At 42.1% G+C, this 18,562-nt stretch overlaps 1 protein-coding gene across 2 annotated transcripts in view; it reads left to right on the top strand.

The window, feature by feature from the left end:
- Positions 1-12,836: 12,836 nt before the first annotated feature.
- The window catches only part of GRM3 (glutamate receptor, metabotropic 3), a 47,483-nt gene continuing 41,757 nt past the window's right edge, over positions 12,837-18,562 (top strand). For both annotated transcript variants that reach the window (XM_010131843.1, XM_010131842.1), the window contains exon 1: positions 12,837-13,432. In XM_010131843.1, coding sequence (XP_010130145.1) covers positions 12,935-13,432 — 498 coding nt within the window. In that variant the 5' untranslated portion in view covers positions 12,837-12,934. The remainder of the gene's footprint in view (positions 13,433-18,562) is intronic.

Raw genomic sequence — 18,562 nt, 5'->3', positions numbered from 1 at the left:
TGCTGGCATTCCGGTGGTCAGCAGAAATGTTGGCAGACATGGAGCCTCTCCCTGATCAAAGCCAGAAAGTGTAGCAAAACAATGAAATCTTCACCTCTGGTTCAGTTGTGTTAACAAATACAAGTAGTGAGTCTTGGCCAGCTCCTGAGTACTTTAATGGGATTATTATTCATTCATGCTGGCCTCAGTGAAATTTAGGATACAAGTATTAATCTTAAATTATGATGAGAATTATAATAACAGGAAAGCTTGTTGTTACAAGGTACACAGGCCACACAGAAAGAATATTCATCCCAATGAAGCCAACCAAGACACACTAGTTTCCACGAACTGTGAAGCAAGTCTTAATTTAGCAGCCTCGCAGCCCTGTGCTTTGTGAAGAGGGACTGTGAGGGAGAGAGAGCTTAAATTGCTGTCCCACACCTTGCAGCAGCCCATACAGTTAGAGCAAACCTGTGGTGCGGTGCAGCCTATACCCAGAGTAAATTCACAGCCTGCAATTCCTAGGCAGGGAATTCTTTGGGAAAATGTGTGATCTTCACACTTACTAGTCCAGGGTGGATTTCTAACCCATTGATTTTTCCAGCGACTCTGAGCCTATGCGGAAGTTCAGCATCCATACTGGCTGGCAGCTGTTGAGCAGCTCAGCAGTATCTTGGCAGGATAACCCCCCGCCTTCATCCATCCTGAGCATGCAACGTACTGCCTACCCATGTGCTCCCTCCCTCCTGTAACAGAGGAGGCAGTGAATGGTCATCACCCACACCCTGCTTATGTCCACCACAAAAATAAGATTATCAACAGAACAGAACAGCTCTTGCCAGCCTCAATGAACGGTTCACATCTGCGTGCCAGCCTTCTTGTCATTCCAGTTTTTACCCAAGATTAGTAAACCACCTCACCGACTTCCTCTTAGAAGCGTGTTTATGATATTCATCCCCAGATTGCATCTTCTAGTACCTTTAACAGGATGCAAAAGACATACATAACCTCCACTTTCCCAAGAGTAAATCCAATCCTGGAAAGTTTGTCTGCAAACAGCTTTTTTCTATTCAAAAGTGCCCAGTCTTCCAGCCTGTTTCAGGTCCTAGTAGGTTTGACATTCTTGTGCACTTCTTGTCTGATTGGATTTCAGGAAAGAACTTTCCAGTGACTTCTTATGAAGAAGGAGCCTAGTGGCCAAAATGTCCCTTTCTGAATAGTTTTTACCAATTAATGTGCTTCATCCAAAGAGTAAAGAATTAATAGAGACCCTTCATCTTGCTGAGGTGCAGCCATATGTTAGAAGAGAGGACAAAGCACATTAAATTCATAGAAATTCTGGAGATTATTCACGTTGATCCTTCCTCTATGCTATCATCATAGCATGATGAGATTTGGCATCACAGAGTGACTCCTCACTAGAAGTGTTACCAACTTGCGGTGTGGTTTGTCCTATGACTCAGCAGGGCCCTTTACCTACCACCAGACATACCGATGCAGAAGACTAGTACCGTTCACGAGACTCTAAATAGGGCCTGTGTCTTGCCTTCATTAGCGAGGAATTCACCCCCTATGCTATCAGACCATGAAGTATTTTGGCAGAGGTATTGAGGACCAAACTGGACAGACTGCAAATCCAGTTCTGTTGCTGATCAGATGGATGAAATGCCATTTACTGTCAGCAGAGAGAAGAATAAAGACAAAGCCAGCATTCGATAAAGCTGTTGCCTGCACCACGCTAAGCAGAAGGTGCCAGACCACAGGTGGCAAGGTCCCCAGGGTGTCCTGGAGCAATGCGCAACTGGAACCACAGCAGCTCATCAAATTGCGGCTTTACACAGAACACGGTTGCATCTCTTCTTTCATAATTTGTGCTAAGTGCCTCTCTAAATTTTGAGTTAAGCAGTTGTTGCCATAGCGATAGCCATTTAGAGCGAGAGCAGGCAGCGAGCATTTTGGGGATGCGAGGTTCTGGCTCTTCACATAAAAATACATATATGCATGTACGTACACTGCTGTGGAGCTGCGTGAAAGGAGCCAAGCAAACAGCTTTCACCAGCTCTGAGGAACAGGCAGAGGCTATGGAAAAAGAAGCAGCTTGCTGCGGGTCGGAACTGTTTGTTCCAGGATGCACCTTTACCTACAAAGAGCTGAGTCCGAAACAGAAATGAACTTGTGACTGACTTGTATTTCATTTCATACCAGTGGAAGTCACTCCCTTGGTCAAGACAAGGCATGTTTTTTACTGCCTTTGTAGGATATGTCTTTGCAGAAACAGGAAAAATTTGGTTTTGCAGGTTTATTTTTATTTAAAAAAAAAAAACCCAAACAAAAACAACCCTCACTGCTAGCTCTTTAGCAGGAAATGCTTTTCAACAATCTACTCCCAGTGTTTATACTAGTTTGTTTTCCAGGGGCACAGGCTGCCAAAATGTCAATAAATAATGCATGTTTCATATTACTCATTTTAGGTGCTCTTCGAAGATTTTTCTGCAGTGCTAGCACTTGCATTTCTGGCGATCATAGCATGGCAGAGTCAGAACTCCGGGGTTTTATTCCTCACTTTATGCCACCTGCTTGTGGGGTGAGAAAACTGAATGAGCTTCAATACCCACAGCTAGGGCCAGATCCTGCCCACGTACCTGAGCGTATTGCCCTGGGGAATTTGTCAGAGCTTAGTCTTCCTCTCACTAAATTTGGCTGATAAGTGGAGTTAGGTGTCACCTTGTCAGCAAACGAAGACGGTGCCTGAAGTTAAATGCTTTCAGAATTTTCAGCCTGAGAGTGAGTTTTAGGTCCCTGTAGCACTACGTGATGCAGAAGAGCAGGCAGTTTTCATCATTGGCTGGGACATGAATTCTGTCACAGTCTCAAATTAGACTGATTGTGAATGGCCTTTTTAAAGTTCATAAATTCATAGCAGGGCATCCAAGTTTAAAAAACGTGGCCATAAACTTACTGTGGCATACCTCATCTGTCCGTGAGCCCAGACAGAGTCATGGATCAGAATTAAACATTACTGGGTTCCTGTAAGGATACACAATCTAAGGTTTGAAAATAATTTGGGGTCCAAAAGTGAGAAATAGAGTATTTTTCAAGTATTATTGTTTGTTTCTCAGGAAATAGAAACCACCAGCTCCTGCTCCCTGTAGGTGATGTTACCTGCTTCTAAGGGCAAGCCGAGAGAATGGCAGGTCTGAGAGACTGAAGGTATTTTTTCCATCAAGCTTCCAGTGGTACTTCCTGGCAGAGGCGAGGCAGTCTCACACCTTTCTTTGCCGACTGGAAAATCAAAACACAAAGAGTATCTCTAAGTCAGCAAACCCCACAGGTTTCAGTAGTTTACTGAATTGCAACAGCGGCAAATTAAGTTCAGCAGAATTTTTAAAACAATCCAGTTCCCACAGATAGCTGAGGGCAGCTTTTGTTTCCAGTAAACTTCGGTGACGTTCGTGATTTAAACTAAAAGGCAGTAAGCACAATTCACAATCAATTATGTTTTATTAATGTTTTTTTAATACACGCCACAGCTCAGTAATCATGAAGCTGCTCGACAGCGTTGTCCTAAAATCAGCTAGTAGCAGCATGTAATTTGCAGCCCGTCTCTGCTCACTTACAAAACACTTGTTCCGTTAATTGTGATTTCACACTCGGCTGAATGCTGTAGCCTGGAGGTAACATTCATGTGATGGAAGAGTTACCAGTCTGAGCGCTGGTGGGGGCAAAAGGATCGTTTCAAGAGAGGCTACTGTTCTTACATTTTTAATCCTTTAATGTTAAAAAAAAATCACAATCAAAAAGCAGCAAAAAGTGACAATCCACTGCTAAACAATTCTTTCTTTTCTTTAAAAACCTGAACAGTCCTTCCCTGTTTTGATCATTTTCACCGCTTTGTGTTGTTATCAAGAACACATCAAAACGTACTACCGGCAGGTTTGTGTAGTCAGGCACCTACCTTGATCTCCTATTGTAGATGCTAGGCGAACTCCTCCACCTAAAGCAAGTGCCTAAGATTGCATTAGAATATTTTTGTTCCTTTGAAGGTCTCTAGGGACACCTTGTGTCTGTCTTAAGTCAGAATAATAGGCAGGAGATTCTCCTGGGGGAGGTCAAAGGTGCCTAAAATGTTGCCATGTGTCACGTGTGCAAGTTGGGCAGATTGAATTTCATCAGTAAATGGTCGTTGGTGATGAGACAAAAGAGTTCAGCACTGAACAGCAATGGGCAAGGCGACAGCTCCTGCTTGGCAATGCTTCCAGTGCGTATGTCAGAGCGAGAAATACTGCCTCGTTTGACAAACGAGAAGAACAATCTTAACCTGGAAAATTCCCAGCTGAGTGTTTGTTACTGCTGTGGCAAATTGGAAAATACAGCTCAGACCAGACAAGGATGGGAGCATCAACCCGGGAAGACTTTTATTTGACTTATGACTAAATCATAGGTGGTTGAGGAGGAGCCGTGGGGGTGTTTCGCCCACTGCTGGCCATCACCTTTGCTATTCCGGTTTCTCCTATCCTGACCAGTGATGTGGAGCGCTCTAGGCCGGGTTTGAATGCCACCACCTGGGGGTCCAGGCCAGGACTGGGTCCATTTAGACCAAAGAAGAAGGCAGCAGAAGTCATCCCACATACAGATGGAGAAAAAGGAAAGGTGCACACTTAGCTGCTTGGCAAGGTCTGCTATGACTCTAAAGCCGGCTGTAATGACAGCCGGACTGAATCTCAACAGAAGCAAGTGAGAAACGACTCTCTGCTCTTCACCTGTGCAGAGGTTCAGCCATATTTTGACCATGTTGCCACGATGTGAGGGCCATGTCTTGACAGAGGAGTGATGAGAGTGAAATCTAGCAGCTTGCACCAATGCCTTTGGAAGGAGCCAAGAATGCTCAGGCAGAGCACTTCGGCTGGAGCATGGGCAGAAACTCATGGAAAGATCTGGGCTCGAGAAAAACCCTGCAGATGTTACAGAGAGCTGAAAAGTGATTATGAGCATAAGACAGAAATGAGCTTTGTGGGGACAGAAAAGAATATGTGCTTAAGAATCCAGTAAGAGGGAAAGGCTAAGTATTTGTCCAAAGACTGTGCACTATGTACAGATATGCCTTGGGGGGCTATACTTTGGTTGGTGTTAACTTCACTTAGTTAAGCTTCCTTTGCATTAATCACAAGCGTTAAAGCTCCTTTTAGCTAAAAGCTTCATCCCAGAACATGATGCTGAAAAAGTTATGGTGCCCTTTATGCTGGACTACTTTACATTTATGCCGTTACCTCTCTCACCCAGCCTTTGACATTGCTGACCTTAGCATGGTGATAGAATCCCTGCACCTTTTAGCAGGAATAATTGCTGTGACAGCCACAGGTCACAGAGGCCAGCTGCTCCTTTGTCCCTGAGGTCTTTATACTCCCTCTTTTCCTCTTCCATGTCTTTCTGGAAGCACACAAGGAGACTGAGACTGAAGTCGACTAACACGCAATCAATAAGCAGACAGCACTTTTCTGTTCGTTGCTGTCTCTACTGGAGCACTTTCAGCTGTTGCCAATGCCTGGGAGAAATAAGCAGATGGATAAAAAGCAGTAGGATTCAGCTCAATCCAAAAAAGACAGACGGGAAGATGGTGGGACTTTCAAAGGTCTAACCCTGCATTACATCAAGATCATTACACCGCAAATTGTCCAGATGGTACAAAGCCTCAGGCTCATGGCTGTACTTCTCAGTACACTTGAATATACTTATTGTCAAAGTATGGAAGAAACTCTAAGTTAGGAGACTGCACAGCCTGACCCAGATCTCTAGCTCTGCTGGTCTGCTCATTGGTGCTCCCTGTCCTAAGATTAAACTCATCTTAGCAGAACTCCGTCAGTGCCAAATGAACTCATGTAATTTAACAAGCAACAAAGACCTATTATCTCCACAACACATTAATGTCTGGTAATCTCCAGAGGTTCCTTCTTCCTCACCAGGCTAAATTAATAGGTCTTGTTCTAATCTATAGAGTCCTTTAGTATCTAGAAACTTCAAGAGTATTATGGCAGAGACTATCATGTCAGAGACATCTGTTTTCCTGTGTGATTAATATTTTAAATTCTCTTTTGAAACAGGGTGTTTCTTAGATCTCTAAGGAAAGGGCTGGGCATCTGTTGTATGTTGACAGTGTAGACAACATAAAACATCACTTCTCGATGCTAACACAGTACAAACAGAAATACAGTGTTCTGATTTTTTTTCTTCTCATTCTAAAGTAGCAGAAGTCTGTATTTCAAGAACAATGGTCTTCTTCTGCAAGGACTTATTATCTCTTGTTTTATATGACATTCTTTAAATTTTTATGGCTTTTCAAACTCTTCTACGATATGTTAGGCAAGGGATGAACTTGCATGGCTTGTATTCTCACACTGCTGGCAGTGATAATTGTATTCATTAATATTTTGCATGTATGGATTTCCAAGCTGAAATGAAAGTCTCAAAATCAGCTGACTGTAAAGCCATTTTTGTCATTTGTCACAAGGAAAGAAAAAAATATTTCTGAGATATAACAGCCAACAACTGAAATTTCAGTCACTTTGATTCATTTTCAGCAAATTTATGTGTCAGCACCTGATTAACATTTCATGAAGGAAATTTTTCCATTTCCATGGAATAAATTTACTTGTTTTCTCTACCTCACCACGTTTTCTGTAACTTTTTCCTCCTTTTTTTTTTTTTTTCAACTTCCTGATTTTTCAGCCAGACAGAATGAGGATGTGAGCAAATTGTGTACATGGCACATGTCTGTCACGGTAAGGCTTGAGATCCTTTACAAATATATCTCTTTCAGACGTGACAGCATCCCTGATTATAATTGGTAAGGAGACTCAAGCTTGTCCATCACTTTTTTCCATCTTATCTTTCAGTGCAGTTCTCACCAGGCATTAAGGTCAAGTTCTGGCAGAGCACATCTGAATGTGCCAAATATGTGAGATGAGCAATGCTGCTGTGTAAGTTACCGAAGATCTCTGAGAGAAAGAAATCGTGGCATTTAGCTTATGCCAGTCTTCAAAGACAAGCCAGAATTTTGAGGCAGAATTGGAATTGGTTTAGAAATGTATTTACCTAGGATAAGATTTGTAGGGCACAGCAAGTGCTCAGGGAAAGATACCTCTCTGATGGGGTGCTCATGGAGGCCCCTATATAGATAGAACTGCTATCTTCAATGTTGTAGTATGCCACAAGATCAGAGGTGTGGGGACCCCCCCAGTGATCCTTCCAGTGAGCACAGTCCTCCAGATAAAGTTTACTAAGGATGGTAGGTGATACCAAGTTGACATATGGCTCCAGGCACCACAACATCACATTCTAGTCCTGAATAATGCAGTAAAAATCCATGACTGCCAGGAGGGAGCCACCCACAATAAAGCTAAACATAATCCTCTCCAGCACCCACGTCAGCTCGTGTTGTATCCTTTCTCAGGAAGCTGGGTAAACAGACGAGCCCTGCAAAATACTGCAAAGGTGAACAAACATGGGGCAACTTAGGATATAACACATGGTAGGGATGAGGGAAGACCCTCCAGAGTTTTAGCCCAGGCATGTAGATTTTGGTGTTTGCTAGTTAGTGGTGTTGAAAAATAGCTCAATGAAGTTTTTCATTTCATCCTTAAATGTGAAAATTGGAAGGTCTGCAGCAATTGGATAGACCACCAGTGCTAACCATTGGTGCTGATGTGGCAGAAGGCATCAGCAAAATTGTCATTGATGTATGAACAATCATACTCAATTTACAAGTCATCTGGCTAAATGAAAAAATGAACTGCACTTCTTCTTGGAGATTGACACCTAGACAAATAGACTGAAGGCACCTAACCTAATGAGAATTCACCCCTGAACCAACAGCACTCTTGAGCCGCAAACAGAAAGCCTCCAGTGTACCAGAGCTGTCATGTGAATATAGCCCTGGAAGAAAGCCATGAAAGACAGATTTCCTTTTGGAGATGATGTCGGTGGGACTCTGAACATAGAAAACCCAAACATCCTCTTTCCCATTCTAGTTGCTTTCACATAAACAAGAGTGTAGTAAATCCTTAGTGAATAAGCAAACTTGCACCAAGAAATACTGGTTTTGTGCAATCAACTTCTTACAGGCATAGAAATAGTCCACCAAAACTGATTTTTTGGACCAAGAGGCAAAGGCACATTCAACAAGAGCAGAGAGCAACACTGCTGTCATTTAACACGAGTTGCTTTTACTGAGGGGAGTGCCAACAACATCCCCCAAGAGCAGACATAAGTCCCCTGTGGACCTTTTCTGGTGCAAAGAGAAGAGGCTCCAGAGTGCAAAGTGAAGGTGTTTCACAAGCCAAGAGCTGCTGGCTAAAGTTCACATAGGGAAGTGTTGGCAGAAACCTTCTGATGCAGACATGGAAACCTTTCTCCTGCTTGTTTCTGTTTATTTTTCAATTTGGTATCTGGATTGTTCCTACACCTAGGTTCTACATCTATTTCCAGCAGGGTTCCAATGCCTATAGGGCTAGATTGTTTTTAATTTAATTAACAGAATACTTAGAACAATATAACCCTGACTGTGGCCGGAGTGAAAACATTAAATACAAAAGAAAAATAAAAGAACTGCAGCTTGATCCACAGGTACATCTTTCTGAAATGCCCCGGTAACATGCTTTTAGTAGAAGAGGGTTCTGCAAGGCCAAATTGGCACGGTCATTGTAGTGAAATCACTTCTGGTAGGAAATGGCACATCTCGACTCTGGAGTGCTACCTTCACCACGCTTTAAAGGAGGAATACAAGATGTATCACCCTGGAATAGGTACAAAATGTTTGTATATATAGTTATGCAAGTTACGCAATCTGCAGAGAAATCATGTGGGAGGTGCACAACAGAAAGAACAGAAGAGAAACTGAGCTGCTAGTCCATCTCTGAGAACTGCTTTAAAATAACCTCCGTTTTTCACATCGAGCTGTTTGTTCCGTGTCCCCGTAGGGATCCTGCTCACCAGCCACCCAAATCTGCCTCACAGCTTCCTTCAGGAGTCCCACTGCTGAGAAGCCATGGCTTCTGGAAGCATCCCTCCCTCACAGCCCAAAGCGGAAACATCCCCTGACAGACCAGACTTCTCATTAACGCCTCTGCTCACCAGAGGTGAGCAGCATCCTCGTTCCTTGGCTGGGCGCTGTGATGCCGCTATGTGGGCAGCAATGCACAGGCTACAGAGCTTGCAGAAGGACAGAAATATATTTGATATCCAAAGCTGTATTTCTGGTAGCTGGCATCTGTTTAGAAACAAAAGATTTGAACATAAAATAGGATGATCATGTTTTCCTGGAAAGTAGAACTCTGCATGTGTGGTGTCTCCTAGTTTCAAAGCCTCTGTGAAAAGCTCAGGGCTTCACAGGAACTGCCAAGTAGGGAGGCTAAAGTGATTGGTGTAGATGGGTGGCCCCACCCACGAGGACCCCTTACCAAGCAGTGTGTCCCCAGATCATGAGGGTCATGAGGCTGAGTCATCTGTGTTCTCCAGCCCAGGTAGGGTTCCAACCATCTCTTCCCTTCATGTCCCTAAACACCTTCAGACCAGTGCTCTCAACACAAATTTGCAAGGAATAAACAGAGAAACGGTCCTTGACTTCTGTTGGGACTCATTCAACGCTGTTGCCATGATTTTGGTTTCCCTCAGCAGGTCCACTGTAACAAGCGTAAGTGATAAAACACAGAAATCCTCTGCAGGGAAAAGCAGTTCATTGTATAGCATCATTTTGTTGACATACATGCTTTTTATGTGCGGTGTTGATGGCTTCTTTAGTACCTTTCTAGCCTTTATTACTGACATTATCAGAGACACATAGGTCCCTGAGATACAGATGTGATGCAAGGTGGAGGATGATGCCATTTTCAAAAACCAGCACCTATGAAGGAGTCTGGGGGATGAGAACAGCCTCCTTGCTGTTCAGGGTAAAGCCACTGTAGCTCTAGGTACGTCCCAGGTAGGTGTTAGAAAACCTTATAGAGGTCCCTACTTACAAGCCTTTTCTTCGGCAAAGTTAGTTGTTCCTCGTAGTGTTGAAGGGCTGTTGAGAACAGGATGGGTTTTATATGACCTTATAAAAGATTCACATAAAAGCCAGAAGGAGCAATGGGAAACACGGGAAGTATATAATTAAGGTATCAGAGGAGCACTGGAAAAGATCAAAGTTTGATTCCTGGCTGAGCTGATGACCTTAGGCAAATCATTCAGGAACAGGCTTGGAAGAAAGACCAGCTTGCTCAGGAATTTTGTCAGAGTCAGGGCCTCCATGGGAACCAGGGGGTGCAGGGCACGGCTGAAAGCATGTTCTTCAATTCCTAAAGGGAAGCAGAGACCTTTTCAATTTTGATAGTGATTGTGAGTGATAAACAAATAAAAAACTTAACATAGACTCCTGAGAATCTCATTTCATCTTTCTGCATCTATTTTTTCTAAAGTGTAAAACAGAGAAAATCAATATTTTACCAGTGTTTTAAGGAAACGTGTGAATATTTGCTGATATAGTGGTGACAGAAGGTACAGAAGCAATATTGCATTAAAAAAATTTCCCAAATCCTGTTTTTATCCAAACAGTGGATTCATGATGAGATCAATGGAAGTCAGTCTGATGGAATTATTAACCCCACAACCATTTATGTGTAACAGATGCCACCTTTTTGTCTGATAATTATTTGCAATGTGATAGTATCACCATTTTATATCCCTGCATATGCTTGAATAATATTTGGTAAATTATAGTACTAAGTCCAAGACAGAAAGTACTGCTGAGGACAGTTACCTCCTAACACTACCAGAAAATATTTTTTCTGGACCTGCTTAATAAATCACATGTGATCAGAAAACTAGATTAATTATAGATCGCTGAGGGATAATGAAGCTTGGTTTCCGTTGACATATGACTTATTTCTGAATGGAAATTCTGCTGAGACTACCTGCATCTCAGACTACGCATGTTACTGGGATTGCAAAGCAAAACCTTTAACAATTCATCTGTCACTGTACTGATTTATGGGAGAATGATGCTGGACTCGATATGAATAAAGAGCTATCCTTTCACAGGGTTTGGTACAGCAGCATCGAAATTGTACCAGGATAAACAACTGCCCTGCAACAAGCATGCTCACCCATCAGTCACTGCTAAATCTTAATTGTTGCTTATTCCAATTGCTTTGTGTTCAGTGTATATAAATAATGCTCTGACTTTAATTATAATATATACTCTTTAAGGGAAAGGTAAGTAAAAGAAATAAAGTAGTGATCTATTTAAATATTACCACACTTTATTTGTCTGAGGATTTGGAGATCAAGGCAGCCACTTTGTCACTTTTGAAGAGATGTTGACAAGGAGTCTGTGGGCAAATCACACATCTACGTGGCATCAATAGACTTTGTGTACGCGTGTTTAGTTACAGACGTTGCTACAACCTGATCTTCACTCTAAGGCTTGGTTTTCTCCTTTTAAGATCATTGGAACACTGTCCTGACCTCAGTGAGAGTAAAATCATAAGTACATATGTTACTGCCCTGTTCTCCCCTTGATCTGAGCACTGAACTGTGATTAACATTAAAGAGAGCAAGCCCAGCCGTAAGCATTTTCATGCCCTAAGCAAGAATCGAGTGTGAGATGACTCCTTGTCATGTCTTTTCTTTTTCTCTCACATCTCTCTCTCTTTTTTTTTTTTTTTACTTAATTTGCTTGCAAAAGAATCTTTTGTGCCTTAAGGAGAGATGGTTTTGTGATTAAGACATTTGATGGAGAGCCAAGTTCAATTTCCAGACCTTCCACATAATAACTACTGATTAAGACATTTGATGGAGAGCCAAGTTCAACTTCCAGACCTTCTACATAATAACTACCCTTGGTAGGTCACTTGGTAAAGTGCCTTGGAGAACATAATGCTAATAACTAAATCGACCAAGGACCACTCTCTGTTGGTGATGCCAAACAACATAAAATGGCTTAAAAACTGACCATGTCAAAACTCTTTATTGGGAATGCCCTCTGCTCTCTGCTTGTCCATGAGCCATGCCCAGGCACCGGTTAGAAGAGCACTAGTTGACCTGAGTCCAAACCGTCTAAGGGAGCATGTTAACATTTAAATGGTGTGACATGGACTTGGCTGCATTTGTATTACAGACACAGCCATCAGTTCAATAAAACAGGGCTTCTCCTGTCTTTTAAAAATAGAGGTAAAGCACCAAATAGTTTCTGCCATCCTCTCATTGCTTGCATTGGGTGAGCAGGCTGGTAAAGGAAGTTAAGGCAGGTGGACTTTGGCAAGAGACTTTGAATTTGAAGGCTGAATGCTGAGTTAAGCAAATATTAATAGCAAGGAGATAACACTGACAGTGCTGTAGCTGAAGGAATAATAAGTAGCAGGCAACCAACAAAAAAAGGAAAAATTTATTAAGGGGAGGCTGGAAGCAGCTGGAGACACAGTGGATGAGACTCTTACGACTCGTATGAGTCCATAAGACTCTGAGTCCAGAAAAGAAGGGGGATGCAATAAAAGAGGATGGTGCAAGAAAAATATCAAAAGTGGCCTCTGTTCTCACAAAGTGTAAAACATTGTTGAGCAGTGGTCATCATCAAATACATCACTCACATGTCTCTGGTCTTCGTGCATAGCTGTCATAGTCGGTGCTTAGCCTGTGATCAGTTACGGAGCAAATGGAATAAGGTGCTCTACAAGAATCCAAAATATGAGTATTTCTTACTTTCTGTGCTATCCAGCAATCCCTTCACACCGCTCTTGGACGTTCTATTTATCAAACATTTGTAACAGCTCACACCTCCTTTTGCCTTTTCTAATTCATCTTTCATCTCTTCTTTAGAGGTCCAGTGGAAAGACTCGGCTTGTTCTTCACTGGCTTGTGGGACAGCACTTCTAATTTGGCAATGGATCAGAAGGCCTGAAGAGCACTTTTGCTCCCACCAATGTTTCTTAGAGCTGCTAAAACAGGACCAATGAAGATGTTCACCAGACTCCAAGTCCTTGCGCTAGCTTTGTTTTCCAAAGGAGTTTTCCTTTCTCTAAGTGACCACAGTTTTGTAAGGAAGGAAATTAAGATAGAAGGAGACCTGGTCTTAGGTGGCTTATTCCCAATCAACGAAAAAGGAACAGGAATAGAAGAATGTGGGAGAATCAATGAAGACCGAGGCATCCAGCGCTTGGAGGCCATGTTGTTTGCCATTGATGAAATCAACAAAGACAACTACTTGCTGCCAGGAATTAAGCTTGGAGTTCATATCTTGGACACGTGTTCCAGGGATACATATGCCTTAGAACAGTCTTTGGAGTTCGTCAGGGCATCTTTGACTAAAGTGGATGAAACAGAGTACATGTGCCCTGATGGCTCATACGCCATTCAAGAGAATTTACCGTTGCTCATTGCAGGAGTCATAGGTGGTTCCTATAGCAGCGTCTCCATACAGGTAAGTCACAGGAGCTGCATCAGGTGAGAATCATTTGTCTGCAATTCCTGTGAGAGAATAACTGCTTGCATATTTGTCAATAAAACAAATTTTGGCTCAATCACCTTATCCTAGGAGTCAATCCAGCACATAAGTTTTACTAAACTTGCCTTAGTTTGATTCACTCTTTAAAATGCTTGCAGTAGTTTAAACCTCTGACAGCTGTCTACTTCCTCTAGTTATCATGTGTCCTGAGAGCACCTGAAGCTTCCAAAAGTCTTAGAACTATTTTGATCTTTGCCTTTGATGAGACATTTACCACTCTAAGTTCAGATCTTTGAATATGGTATTATAATATAATATAGTAAGTTGTATCACCTATATTTCTGGCTATACGTGGGCCTGCCATGCTGCACATACATAACACTTGTCATTTAAATAATAGAGATTAACAATTAAGGCAAAAAGAAGGAGGTTTAAAATTTTAGGCTGAAATATAGGAAAGATGGCATACTAGCCAGAAACTTGAATTACACCTGACTCAAAGGCTTAGAAGTTTTTAGTGTCTAATTAAGCACACCAAAGCCAATTAAAACTATTCTGCTGATCTCAGTGATCAAGGTCTCAGACACATCATGCAGGCAGTACAGTTTCTGAATGAATTCTAAATTACAGTCTCTCCTTTTGTTTCCATCTATAGTTCATACTAAGACAGTTTTTGCCAGGAAATGTTGCCTGGCAGAGTGCAGTTTTGGCACTGTCAGAAGTTCCACACAGAATGATGGGTGCCCTCGGTATATCTTGCTCCCTCCTTCTGGCATATTTTATCTGCAGCTTTTGGGTTTACAATATTGGTCCCAAATAGAGTCTCAGCAGGGTGTTGGAGACTATTTAGTGATTTGCAATGGTGTAAAGTTGCAGGTGAGTTGGGTGCTCCATATATCCTTCCAACTAGGCTTTTATTGCAGGCTTGGTTTCAGTTGCAAGGGGATAAATATAATGTTGATTCCTTCAGGTCTTGCATTTTTATTTTTTATAAATTCGTTATGTCCTTGACATTTTTTTCCATTAAATGAACATGAAGAACATGTATGCTCTCTTTTTTTAGCAAAAATTTGGTATTGCTCATCTCCAGACCAGGCACTCTTATGGCAGTGCAGCCTCAGATGTTCTAAAGTTCCCTGCCCTGTTAGCGTGCACTATCCACAAGCAAAAATGCCCCCCAGCTTCTCCAAAGCTGCCAAATATACATATATCTAATTATCTTAGGTTAAATTAAATGAACCAGTCCACAACACTCACAACACAAGTGAGTGATATCTTAAGCCCAGGTTCAAGTAGACTAAGACCCTGAATCTGGTATTTCCTAATGGTCAGCTGCAGGTCTCCAAAGGAACCAAGCCTTGACAGTGCTGAACCACTATGAGCAAAAAGTTTTTCAAGACTGAGTATGGGCCCTAATTGCATCAATGTCAAAGGAGAAAAATGTTCTTCTATACTACAGACTAACCTGCCACTGACAGAAAGCCCACAGAGTTTCATTTACCTGTTCCACAAACAGGCCAAGAGTTCACCTTGTGTCCATTTCAGTCAGAATTACATTGGGGAACTGGCTGCTGCTATTGTCAAAGCATTAAATCCCACCAGCTTGGGAGCATGGTTGGTTTCCATAAGACATGGATGAGCACAGAAGCAGCATTTCAACAAATTAGATTTTATTCCTTTTTGTGTTTCAGTGTGTGGCTTGTCTGTGTATTTGTAATAGGGAACGCGTGGACAAATGGTTACCCATACCACAGGAGAATAGTTTCTGCAGTGCAGAACCTCAGCTATCTCTCATGCTAGGAGTGATTTGGTCCCACTGCGGACCAGATAGCACAGCAGGGATGTATAACCTTCACCAGTTACAAGGGTCTGATCACTTGGAGCACAAAAGGACAAGTTTCAGGGCTGAAGAAGAGACATCTGAAGAGGAGAAATGATAGCTACAAAACCTTGGGCAACACAGACTCTTAAGGAAACCATTATTCATTTCCACTTCCAATGAGACAAAGGGTACATCAAATGAAACCAGCAAATGGCAAGTTGTTGTGGATGCTAAAAACTAAATAAGTTCAAGAAGTGACTAGAAAAAATCAGGAAATTCTGATACGACCCTCTGACTCAGCAATTTCCAGAGCTGCAAGAATCTCAAGACTGGTAAAATATTGTGAAACATCATGGGCTTGCCCTGTCCCTCTGGCGGAGAGGTGGCAGCGGTTTTGCTCTACCTTTGGTCTAACTGTTCATGGTCAGTCTGTTTCTCAGTCAACTCTAAATTCAAGGGTGGCCAGAGGACATGAAGAGATGAAGTAGACTAAAAGGCACTAATGAAATTATTTACAGCTGAGAAAAAGGTACAGATATTTCCTTCGCTCCCTCAAACACTGAGGCAGTCATGCCACACTCCTCAAAATGGCCTGGGGCCTCTTGCACAAAATCTGTCAATCTGTCCCTTTGAAGGCAGTCTCCGGTGATCACTGACATAAGGATAAACATGTATCTGAGGCAGCAGACTGGAGGCAGTGCACATTGAATACACATAGTACATACAGATGCTTCATATTCCAAACTCTTCGGTTTGGAGCAGCTGTCAACCAGAAATCAGAAGAGACCTTGTTCAGTCCATGTGAAAAATGGCAATATAGCTGTATGCTTATTTGTATGCTGCCCAATTTTCAAGACTTGTGAGGGATGATGAAAATATTACTCTATGATCTACACAGCTTCCCAATAGATGCTCAAACATAACTTCTTCCTTCTTCATAAAAATAAATAGGTTCATAATGTGTCATCGAGCATTTTCCAGCTGGAAATATTATTCAGTATTCAGTTGATTACTTTCCCTTGACATAGATTGAGTTGATGGTCCTTCAGCCTGCCTTTTCTAGCTTTCATCTAGATTTCACACTATCTAGAAAAGATGTAATTGAACCATTTGCTCCTTCTGCTCCTCTTGTTGAGGTAGCCAGTCGTGACTTCTGTTTCAAAAGAAATTCCTTGTCAGGAATAATAGACATTGCAGGCTCAAGCCTGAGGATGTAAGGGCTTCAAAGCATTAAAGCCACCTATTCTGGTGCTACACCAGAAGAAGAGACTACCAAATTTCAGAGACAGTCACCCATACAGAGTAGCTCCTCTAGCAACTGGAATCACACCACTGCTGCACATCAAACCACTTCAGCTGCTGCGTGTGTAAGACTGAGGATCCTTGTTCCCCCTGCTTTCGAACAGTGCTCAGAGTGCTGGGGGCTTCCAGATGTGCCCTGTCAAGCATTTCTCTTTTGCCTGAAAGCTGTAAACATCATAAAGTCCACTGCACAGTTTCTTAGTTTTAAAATAAACCATGCTGAGCTCTTCAGACAAGAAAATATTCCTGGCTTTTTTCTTGGTTTTTTGTTTTGGTTTGTTGTTTTTTTTTTAACTCCTTTGAATTTGCCATTGTATTTCAATATATTTTCTTCCCTTCCTTTCACCCTCGCTCTTCAGACTTTTGTCTGGACAGCTGTCTGCCAAATCACTTTATGATGCTCCTGCTGTCATATTTCTGCTTCTTTCATTATCCTTCCACCAAGGAAAAAGGAATTTGCTGGTAAATCAGCAATGAACACCTTCCCTACTGAGTCAGTGTGCACGATAGGCACTTTTTGCAGAGACTAAAAACAACAAGAGAATGCAGAATGCTTAATTATTTTCTGGTCAGACTAGGCTATTATCGTTAATGATGATCTGGATAATTAGTTTTCAGATGTTGTGTTTAAATTAGCAGTGAGCTCAATCTGCACAGCATTTGATCCCTTAAAACCCAAGCCAGGATTCACAGTCAATTGAAGGGCTCGTGTAAAAAAAGCTGTTTTCAAGAAATAAAATTCTGAGCTGAGCTGAATCGGAGATAAGAAGGTGAATTCTCCAAAGTTTGGAGGATATTATTTCGGGTTCGTGGCTTTTCATTTGAGACAGATTATCCACTCTCTCCTAGTTTACCACAGAAATTTGAAACATATTTTCCTTGGAGAAGGTCAACGACATTGTAAGAAGGATAAGAAAAAAGCACTGTTAATTTGCACCTGGGGAGCACCTGCATAGCTCCAAATGCCATATTTAAAATACTTAGGTCAGCTCTATCAGGAATACGTATGTGTAAGCAGGAATACAATTATTAACGTGCTGGATTTGTTCTTCTCTGTTTCTGAAAACTGGACCCATCTTCTGAAAATGAAGATTGGGGCCCGTTCCCCACAACCAACTCTTACAAACATTAAGACATTCCCTTAGGTGGGCTGGGTTTTGAATTTCCATGTCCACTATTTTCATGTTGACGTAGGGCTTTAGCCCTGTGTATTTTCCTTTTTGCTACAAACCCACTAGACCTCCAGATCATAGTCATGAAAGTTATTCAGAAGTTAGAGGTTCTTCCAGAAAAAAATAGCAGAATAGAAACCAGCACCTAGCTGTCTTCCCTTGAATTTCTCCTGTCTCTCAAAGCGAACTGTAATAAAACCACTGGAGAAGGTTTAAAGGCACATTACTGCTATCACAAAAGTTAAGGGCTCTCTCCTGAGTGAGCACCTGGCATGGAATTCAGAATATGTACTCCTTCGCTGGCAATCTTTTCCTGGCTGTCATTTCTCCTTAACCACACAAGTCTGCCAAGGGCTTGTGGAGCCTGAAAGCTAATCACCTCCATTTTCTTCCTCCAAGGATAAACCATCTTCCAAGCAGAGTCTTACCAATAGCTTGTGACTTCCATAACCATTGAAAATCGTGTAAAATCCTTAGAAGAACTACATGAAAAAAACAAAAAAACAAACAAACAAAAAAACCCCATAACACATGGGCCCCTGTCCCCCATGCGTGGACCCAACAAGGATATGGGCAGGAGTAACATGCAGGGGGCTTCAAGGTTTCACCAGGGACCACAGACCACATGTGCCATTCATGCATGCTTATAGGAACTTTGCATTCAACTGTGCAATGGCATCTGGTGATTTTGTGTCTGTAAAACTAAAGCAGATGCTTATTAAAAGATCTTTTCTGTGAGATGGGCCACCTACCACTAGCATTTGAGCTACACATGCACTTGCTGACTTCCTGGTGCGTCCTTTAAACTCT

This window comes from Buceros rhinoceros, unplaced genomic scaffold (genome assembly GCF_000710305.1).
Source record: "Buceros rhinoceros silvestris isolate BGI_N320 unplaced genomic scaffold, ASM71030v1 scaffold712, whole genome shotgun sequence".
Taxonomy (NCBI): domain Eukaryota; kingdom Metazoa; phylum Chordata; class Aves; order Bucerotiformes; family Bucerotidae; genus Buceros; species Buceros rhinoceros.
Note: the sequence above shows the minus strand (reverse complement) of the source record. Positions and strands in the feature narration are given on the sequence as shown.